Source organism: Podospora pseudopauciseta, assembly GCF_035222475.1.
Source record: "Podospora pseudopauciseta strain CBS 411.78 chromosome 7 map unlocalized CBS411.78m_7, whole genome shotgun sequence".
NCBI lineage: Eukaryota > Fungi > Ascomycota > Sordariomycetes > Sordariales > Podosporaceae > Podospora > Podospora pseudopauciseta.
Window position 1 is genome coordinate 723,019 of NW_026946667.1, and position 10,056 is coordinate 733,074.

The 10,056-nt window shown below is 55.6% G+C and overlaps 1 protein-coding gene across 1 annotated transcript; it reads right to left on the bottom strand.

The window, feature by feature from the left end:
* Positions 1–120: 120 nt before the first annotated feature.
* FMP27 (Protein SABRE) lies at positions 121–9,357 on the bottom strand (the record flags this gene model as incomplete). Its single annotated transcript, XM_062915554.1, has 1 exon — positions 121–9,357. The coding sequence occupies one exon, from the start codon at positions 9,355–9,357 to the stop codon at positions 121–123; it is 9,237 nt and encodes a 3,078-aa protein (XP_062761523.1).
* Between the last annotated feature and the right edge of the window lie 699 nt (positions 9,358–10,056).

Below are 10,056 nucleotides of genomic sequence, written 5' to 3' on the forward strand. Positions count from 1 at the left end.
CTTCATCACCATCCCATCTTACAATGCTACCTCAACCCAAGACACCGCCACAAAACGAGAGTAAGAAAAGAAAAAAAACCAAAACAACGGGCTACACCAAGGCTCCCAACCACACCCCCTTTACTGCCTCCTCGAACTCCTATGACTCAAAGTCTTCATCAACCCTCCTCCCCCTTCCCCATCCTCCCCCCCCTCCTCCAGCACCATCTCCCCCCCTTGATCCCTCACAGCAACAACACTCTGCTCCCTTTGCCCCCCACCACCCCCCTCCTTCAACTTATGCCTAATCGCACTCAACTTATCCCTAAACCCCATATGCCCCCCCGTCCTCTTCCTTTCCGGACTCCCACCACCCCCGCCGCTATTCATCACCTCCTCCATCCCCATCCCACCAACCCCCGCATTATAATTACTAAAAGCCACCGTATTATTTCCCATCCCCATCCCCAACCCCCCACTGCTCCCCGGCCTCTTGGTCTGCTGATGTTGCTGCTGCTGCCCATTACTGCCCCCACCACCGCCAAAAGGCTTCGACCACCCGCTACTAGCAGGCCTCAGCAAACTCCCAAACCCAGTCTTACCTCCCTCCTGAGCAGAAGATGACCCGGAGCTGATCGTCGGCTGTGTAGGCTGCGTCATCAAAAAGGTAGGTATAGCACCGGTAGCCTGCGTGTTAGCAACCACATGCCCAGCAGCTGAGGCTTGCTGCTGCTGCGGCACCGTCGCCGACCGCTGCGAAGAAGCAATGCTCGAACTCCGGCTGGCAGAAGACTTTGGCACAGGAATACTGCTCGCCGCCGTCGCCGCCCGCCTGATCGACTGCGGTGGCGACCGGGAAAAGTCCACCGGTGAGGCACCAACGCCGTATATACTAGAAGAGTCGTCCCCGCTGTTCTCTCTCGACTCACCGCCCGCTATCGAGCTGCCAACTGGAGTGGCAAGCAACACCGAGCTGGTCGCCACCTCCCTCAATTTGGACTGCTGAGCAATGTTAGGCCGATGTTTCGAGAACTTGTTGCCAATGATGGCACCCGTGTGGCTGATCAGGGCTTTGATCACCCGGCTCTTGAGCGCAAGAGCCAAGTCGAGGTTGGACCAGGTCTTGTTGCGGTACTCAATCGTTGGCATCCGGAAGACGAAGTCATGAACGTCTTCAAAGTTGCGCTCGCCCTTGCCCTTGTAGGAGACGCAGAGGACGACAGAGGGCATCTTGATGTAGGCGAAAGTCATGTAGTTGGAGGCGCGGTCGATCATCTTGGTGAGATCGTCTGATCGGGCCTTGGCCTTTTCTTCATCCGTAGCAGTTGACCGGTGGCGGAGGCCGAAGCGGGAGCCCTTGCGAGAATCGCCCGAGATGGAAATATTGGAGGAGAAGCCTGTGCCGGTCCGGCTAACACCCGGCCTGGGGGTGCTGCCGCGAAGGGAGTCATACGACCGTTTCTTATTCACAGCCTTAAAGCCGGTCCCCGAGCGGAAGAGTCGGAAGGATGTCCCCTCGCCAGAGTGGATACTCAAAGCCTTGTGCTTGGGGGGGTCCTCATCAGGATCCGAAGTCAACGTCGGACGAAGTCTCAGCTCAAGCGAACCAGCCCGGGTCTCGAACTCTGGAATCTCCGGCTCCTGCTCCCCGGGAACAGTAAGGTGATCCGTAATCTGATTCGCAAGAGACTCGCTGATGGACATGTTATCTCCCTCATCCTCCTCCTCCCCAGGAATCGACTGCTTGATCATGAAAGGCGACGTGTTCTTCCCCTCAGCCGGGGCATCCCCGTCAATCCCCGGGAAGATATACTCAAACAGCTTCTTGCCCACCTCTCGTTCAAGCTGAACCTTGAGCGGAAACAGATTGACCTCAAAGTGATCCATGATGGGAATACCGGCGATAGCCTCCAGCATATTCCAGTACACCCTTATCATCGGCTTCGTCTCAATGTCCACCACCCCAGCACTCGGCTCAAAGTAGGGCGCAATCATGGCCGGATAGATGGCATCAGGCAGCAGATTCAACCCCAGTATCCTCCCCACCTGAATCAAATTGATATGCGACCCATCCGAGTTGTCCGTCCGGTCATACTCGACGTCCTTCAACTGCAGCTCAACAAGCGGCTCATTGTTGTCCCTGATCAACTGCCACACAATCTCCTTGGCCGTGATGCTCCACTTCAACAGCGCGCTGCTGGTCGAGTGATCAAACTTCCTCTGGCTCGTCGTGATGGCCTTCATCATAAAGAACAGCTCATCCTCGCACGCGGCCAGATCCCGCTCCAGCACCAACCTATCCTGCCACCCCTTCTCGTCCATCTGCCTCGAGTGCGTCTGGAAGTGCGTCTTGATGTCCTCCAGCTGCCTCACCCTCTCCTGCAGCTTAATCACCATCTCCGGCGCCCCCCTCAAATCGCTAAAGTCTGACGCCAGCATGATCTTCTCCAGCCTCTCATTCCTCGTCTTCTCCAACGGCTCGCTGTACATCAGCAAGTCCAACACAATGACATAGATGGCATAATACTGCGACGAGTTGCACAGCGCGTGCGCCTGAGGGAACTCAACCCAAAGGTTGTCCGTCCTGCTCTCCTGCGCGCTGCCGGCCTGGCTCAGATTGTCCACCGCCGCCGCTTCGCTCGTGTTGACCTCGTCATTGTACTTCAGCCTCAGGGTGTTGTACTTATCATACCTCAGCATGGCCGAAGTCTTTTGCACCACCCTCTTGAACCCGAACGGGTCCGCCTGGAAGTCAAACATGACCTCCATCGGCACCCACGGCGGCCACGAGCTCCCCGCCGGCGTCCCGTACGTGTTGCCCGAGTACATTGACACCAGCTGCGTGCTGAACCACTTTTGATGTGTCACAAAGAACTGCGTGCTGTCCATGTTGACCAGGAACCTCCTCTGCACCAGACCGCTGACGTTATCCGAGATCCGGCTCTTTTCGAGGACGTCTACTACCTTGAGCTCCATCCCCTTGGCTGTGGTGAGCACGACATGCTTCTTGTTCTTGTCGCTCTGCAGCTGAATCTGCGGGGCAATCAACCGGACATGGTAAGCATTCTGCGTCGTAAACTCATCCGCAATGCCACCCGACAAGTCCGCCATGGCCGGATGCTGCGCGTCGATATTCCCCGTCGACCCCGAGAACTTCTTCCCGTCCCCTAGAATCTTTCGGATCCTATCCTCAATATCCTTTTGAATATCCCGGTCTTTACCGTTCGCATCCGGTGACTTGCCCGTCCCCGTCGGCGTAGCCGCAGTCTTGGATTTAGTCTGCTCATCCACCAAGTCCAGGATAAACTTGACCGCCGGCCGAGAGAGGTAGTAAACAAAACCCCTCCGCTGACCGACCTGGTGCATGTACCTCAGAATGATATTCCTCAACGTGTTGTTCCACTTGAGCTGAACATTATGCACCACGAACCGGTTCTTAAAGTCACTCGCAAACTCGCCCGTGACCTCAGACTCATCCGAATCATCACCGCGCAAGTAGTCGGGACGGTTGAGGTCCCCCTCCGTAGCAGTCGACTCCTCATCCTCATCATTGCACGAAGCAGCCCGGGGCGTCATCTCCCTCAACATCCCCTCGAGGAAAACCTTCCTCCCATGCAAGACAGCAGTATGCCGACTCAAGATCTCATACTCCGCTCCCAGATCAGCAGTGGTGGTATCCCCCCTGACCATCCTCAGCTCAATCTCCCCAAGCGTGCGCCGGTGAATTTCCGCCTGCTGATCAATCTGCTCCAGCCTTCTCCGAATAAGCTGACTCTGCACCCTCCTAGGGTCATCATCATGGCTCATGATGCAGAAATGCGTCGGCTCCTTTCCAAAATGCGTCGTCCTGTCCGGATCACCATCAATCAGCCCGCCAATGTCAGTCTGCCGGAAATACGTCACCCTCGGCGCAAACGCAAGCGGCAAGATCTTGGTGTCTGGGTTCAGCTCCGTAGGCAGGATCCAGTCCAGCTCGACAAAGTCGTCCATGTCAATCCACCGCGAATCATTATCCGGAATCGTGAACCTCGACACGTCCGCCACATCAGGTTCCTGATCCCCGATATAGCTCGACAGCGAAGCCTTGGTCACCGCATCCGCCGTAGTGCCGCGAATGCTAGCCGACACAGCCCTGACATCGGCGGACACAAGGTCCAGCTGGCCAGCATGTATCCTCATGCCGCTCGTCCTAGACTGGGTGTTCCGCCCGCGATCGGGAGTGGTGAACTCCTCCCTTCTCATGTGCAAATCCAGCATCCAGCTGTCAAACCGGACCTTGATACCCGTCGCAGAAACAGAATTCTCCGCGTAGTCCTCCACATCCTTGTGCTTGTAGATGTGACTGAGGAACAGCGGCGCCAGCAAAACATTGTACTTGATCGTAGCCAGATGCCTCCCAAACTTCTTGCTGTTCTTCTCTCTTCCAGGCCAGAGAGCACCCTGTCGAATAGGCAGAGAAAGCGGCCCAGAGAAAAGCGACCACCAGGCGAAGAAGTGGGTGAAGAATCTCGGGGTGAGATGCACCGTATTGTAGCTGCGAGACGGTTCCGTGACAGACCCAGTCCACTCCCGATCAACCGGCGCCCGAACAGCAACAGACAAGTGAATATGCTGACTGCGGAACCCGCGAAAGGCATCATACGGCACGCCATTCTCCGCCTTGGCGAGATGGGGCGCCTTGAGAATGACATCGTAATGAGGCTTGAACTCGAAGCTCCTCTCACCATTGACAATAGCCTTTTCAAACACCAGTCCGGCCATCACTTGCACCTTGCCGGACAGTTTCATGACCACTTTTTTGAAAGCCGCGCCGGATTTGTAGCTGCTGTCACTGGTAAAGCTCTCATCCTCGCCATGCTGCCTCCTCGTTTCACGGACGTGATGGCTGTAATCAGGCACAGCAAGGACATACTCGCCGCTGTCCACCGTCATGAACCGCTTCGGGTCATCATCAGCGTGAATATTCCATCTGACATCCTTCCTCCAGCACATGATGAAGCCCGCGCCGTTCCCAGTGACCTGGTAAGGATCCCTACTGCCCTTCAGCGCCAGATGGACATCGCCGCCCTCCCTCCACGCCACCCGAACTCTGGAGTGGAAATTCAGCCGAATCTTGTCCCAGAACCCGACCTTTTCAGATGGATCAAGCTGCGGCTTCGTCATCGACTCTATCGCCATCATCATGTCCTGAATCGCAGGCTGATACGACGGCCCCCAGGTGATCCTCGTCGGATTGCTGGTATGGATATCAATCACCATGTCAGAGAAAGTCTTGACAGGCCCGATGGTCCTGCGGACGTCCACCGCAAAGCTTCCCTGGTTGGATGCCATTGGATCCAGATTCCGGCCAGGCACAATCTGGACTTTGATCTTTCTCATCGACTCTGGTCCTCTGTACTCTTCGGCAATGACAAAGTCCGTCGTCATGGACAGAGCCTGCATTCTCGCGGATTGGGATGACTTGGTCGAGGGAACATGGATAAACGGCAGTGGGTAGTCTCTCAGAGATATCCTCGCCTCGCCCATCTCGATCCTGACGCTCATCGGGACAAGCAACGCATATTTCATATCCCTTGGCATGCCCTTCCCGACCTTGTGCAAGAAATCAGGCAGGTCTTTCATCGGGAAAGACGGCTTGTCGAGCATGATGTGCAGATCGCTAAGCAGCGCCGACATCAACGCTGGCCGCTGCGGGACCTCGAGAATCTTTTCGCTGTCGTTCCAGTCCTCCGGCACCTCGTTGTGGCCCCAGAACGCAGCGTGCAAGTCCTTGGTGGCATTCTTGGACAGCTCATACTGCTGATCAATCCGCTGCTTCCAGCTCCTGGCGTTATGAATATTGAGCCTCTCTCTCGCTTCATTGATCGAGATCCTGGCATCCCCACTGATCCCCAAACACCCCCCCTCAGGATCATACCTTGGCGCCCGTCCCCTAAACCTCCCCTCCCCCCCACCAGACCGTCCCTGATCAGCCCCAATACTCCTACTCCTCGGGCCCCCATCCCCTGACATCCTCGTCTTCCCCCTCGACGCCGCCGACCTCGTCCTCAACTTGGCGCTCTCCTTCTTCGACTCCTCCTCATGGATCTTCTTCACCTTGACCCTAAACGCCTCCTCCCTCGCCTGCCTCTGCATCATCTCCACCTTCCCGGCCCGATAAATCACCCCCAACTTCCACTCAAACGCCCCATCCTCCAGCTCAAAAAGCAACGTCTTGGTACGGAGCGAGACTTTGGGCACATTCCTCGGCCCCTCCGGTCCCTTATCCAGAATATACTCATTCGTCCCCGTCTTGAACCGATGATGCAGCTGCTGCACCGACTTGATCGAGTTGACAAAATTGTCCGTAATCTTGTACACCACCAAATCATGCGGCACCGCCACCCTGATCGTCTCCGAGACCACATCAAACATCCTCTCATCCTGCACCTGCCCACCCGTAAACTTTTTCCTCGACTCCCGGTAGTCCAACCTCACGTTCTTGACGCTGATGATCCTTGCCCAGACCCTCCTCATCCTCGGCGCTTCCGCATAGAGCCTTATCAACCTCGCATGCAAAAACGGTGGCGACCAGCGATGTCTCCCCGCCTCCAAGTTACATATCTGGAACATCACCTGGGGATCAGAAGGTAAATCCGCCTTGATCTGGATCAGCGTCGCCTTGAAATCAACCGCCACCAACTCTTGAACAAAAGACCTCGCGACCTCCCCATCAAGCGACAGCTCCGGAATAGTCCCCCCCGCAGAAGGCGGCGACAAGTGTCCCACCACCAGCCTCTTCGCACCCATCTTGGGCGTACTCGGCACCATCACCACCGGTGTCGCCGGGCTTGGCCCCCCAGCAGCATTCGTCCTCACAAACGCCTTCCTCAGCACCGCAACCGCCACAGCAACAGCATAATGCCTGTAAAGCGAGTACTGCAGCAACACCGTCCTAATCTGCGAATGAACATGAAACACCGGCCCCTGGTTGTCACTCAGCGTCGAAAACGCCAGCTCCAACTTGGGAATATTCAAAAACGGCTCCACTTCCCACTTGTCCTCCGCCTCAATCATGTAGGCTTCAAACCCCCTCACATGAAGCGATATCCTCCTCCCATCCCCATCATGATGATACTTTTTCCTCGGAGACATCGGAATCGTTTTCAAAAGATCAGTCTCGGGCGACATCATCCCCCGACTGCTCGCCCGTCGTCTAGACGGCCTCCTCTGAAGATTGTCAAGCCTCTGGGCGCGGTATTCGGTCGTCCACGTATCCAGCTGAATCGCCAGACCCCTCGTCTCGTCAGAGATGTCCTTGTCCACACCCGCCACCTCGACACTAAAGTCTGAGCAGGACAGCTGAAAGTGCAACAGCCACGCCGGCATCGCCCGCAGGAAATTAGAGTGCCTCGCCGTCTTTGACGAAGCCCTCTTGTCCGGCTCGACGTCCAGTCGCAACTGTCGTACAATCTGCCTCAGACCGTCCCCAATCTCATCTTTGACCATCTTCAGCGAGAAAGTCTGCAGATTGCCCGTCGCCACCACCTGGACGTTAGGCGAGGCGCTAAGCTGAATTTTGAGATCAAACGAGTCCGTCTCGAGGAGATCAATCTTTTCGTTTCCGGCCGAGGTCTGGTAGTAAAGATGGTGAGTTTGTAGCCGCATAGTAGCTGCAAGGCTGTAGTGAAGCTGGTCGACCGTAGAATGGAACGACTCCATGTCCAGTGAAATGGACGAGATGGATGATATAATCAGATCAAAATCATCTGGATCAGCGCCTTTGTGCACCGGCGGGAGTGCTATTCTCACTACTGGCTCGTGCATGGAGAACTTGATGTTGGCCTTGGGGAGGAGGCGTGAGATGAGCATGTGCCGTGTCTGCGGTTCGGATTTGGGAGCTTTTGGCTTTCGTCGTAGCATAGCTATAAGAAGAGGGAGGTGTCGAGGATCGAGGTCGACGGATGGTGAGGTGACGACTGAGTTGGCGAATAAAATGTTGGCATTGCGCTGCTCAGCGGTGCCCTCGTGGGTGAGCTCGACTGTTTTAGAGGGGAGGGTTGTCCGAACGGTGGTGGTGGCCATGGGGATGTACATGATCCTCTCGGGCTTGCCATGTCCATCGTCAAGGCCGATGGATACTGACAACGCGGCAGCCAATGCTTCGTGGGCAGTATCTTTTGAGGGAAAATACATCCTATGTGCTGAGGACTTGGGGTCGAGCCGGTGGAGGTCGATGCCCACCTCCTTCATGGATGCGTTTAGAAGCACAGGATTTCCTCCAGGACGAACGTGGTCAATCTTTTTAGTCAAACCAACATAGCTGACAGCAAACTGAACCTCCTTGATGCCCCTAAGGATCGAGCTGACAAGCTCCTTCGAGTCGGAAACGGTCTGCATCAGCTCGTGGTTCGTTGTGCTCCCCGGTACATCGATCTCCTGCATCACCTGATCGACAATAACGCCCATAGGATCGGATTGGGCAAACTCCTGATTGCATTGGCTCTTGATCTGCTTGAACAGTTTCGCGCTGTGGCTGACATCGTCATATGGGACATGTAGACGGCCGAGCTTCAGCGAAATGGCGGCGTCGCGGAGACCGTCGAGGGCTTCGTATAAATAGCCGTGGATGTTCAGGGTGGCGCTGTCCAAAACCTCCAACGATTCTCCCCCATTGGCCGTAAAAAGAACACTCCTCAGCGTCACAATCCACTCCGCTTGCTGTTTCTGACGGCTCCTCTCTGCCTTCCCTTGCAAGAAGAAGCGCGCCCGGTCGACCATCTTCGACCTCGTGTCAACCGCCACGGTAAAACTGCCCACTTGCACGTTGCCCACGTCGACAATGTTGACCGAGGAATTGGTCGCAACCACATCCACCATCCGAAGCCAGTTCACCTTGCGGTGCAACAGCTTCAGCTTCTCTTTTATCTTGGTCAGGCGCTTCCAAGTCTTACTCCTCCCAGCCGACATGGTCTCGCGCCTCGTGATTTTCGGCACCTTCATCGATTCAGCAGCCGGAGGAGTGGAAGCCGCGCCATTGAGCTTCGTCTTTTCATTATCGCCATCGCTATCCGAGTCCGAATCCTCGCTGCCTGCTGCCAGCCCCGCAGCCTTGTTCCCTTCCAACTCCTTGATATCGACGGTAACGGCGAGTTCGCTGACGACTATGCTGAGCCAGGTGGGCTGGGAAAAGGTCGGTCGGTGGACGTTGAGGCCGAGGCCTCTGATGTCGATTCGTATGCCATCGCGCGGGGTGTAGGACAGTCGTCTGAAGGAGAAATAACCTATGCGCTGGATCGAGAGGCCGGTGATGATTCGTATTACGGCAAATAAAACAAAGGTCGAGAGATAGAGAAGGACTAGGATTCCAAACACAAAGGTCGGGTTAAGGAGGGCCATCTCGAGATGGTATGTACAACGGGGAGGGACTGGTGGCAGGTGGTGACGTCCATCAGTCGCATACAGTTTCGTGGTATCTTGGGACGTGTAAGTTTCCAAATCCACGGGATCCCCGTCACAGGTTTGAGGGGACAGCCTATCTACATTCACTCGCGCGACCTGGGGAGCAGTGCCATGGTGTGTGGGATCGTTTCTCGTTTCGTCGAGGTAGGTAAGGTCGGGGATCGGAGGACAGCTTTGCAGCAGTTGAGGTGCAGTGCCTGGCAGATAGCAGGAGGGGAGGTTTCTTGTCAAGAGGTACACGGGATTCTACCGATGCTACGTCGTGTGGTTAGGTACTTGTCATCATGGATGTTGGGTTCAGACTATTTACCAACGCAGTGGCGCAATTAAGGGCGCGGCAGGTAGCAGTAGTAAAAAAAAAAGACAACTAGCACTGGTATCAAAAGTAACAAAAAGGAAGTGCTCCGTGTGGAAAAAAGGGAGGGAAATTGATAAAGAGTCGAGGTCCCAATTCCATTCCCCAAATTCCACAGGCTCCAGAAGTGGGATGGAGTCGCTGGCCTGGGGCGAAATGAATGATCGCTTTGATAACCAATGCCACCCTGGTCACTTCCCCTGGCCAGGTCACAATCCGCCAAAATCCAGTCTTGGCAGGGAGCTTCTGGATGCTTTTCTGCCGGCCACCACCGCCCATGT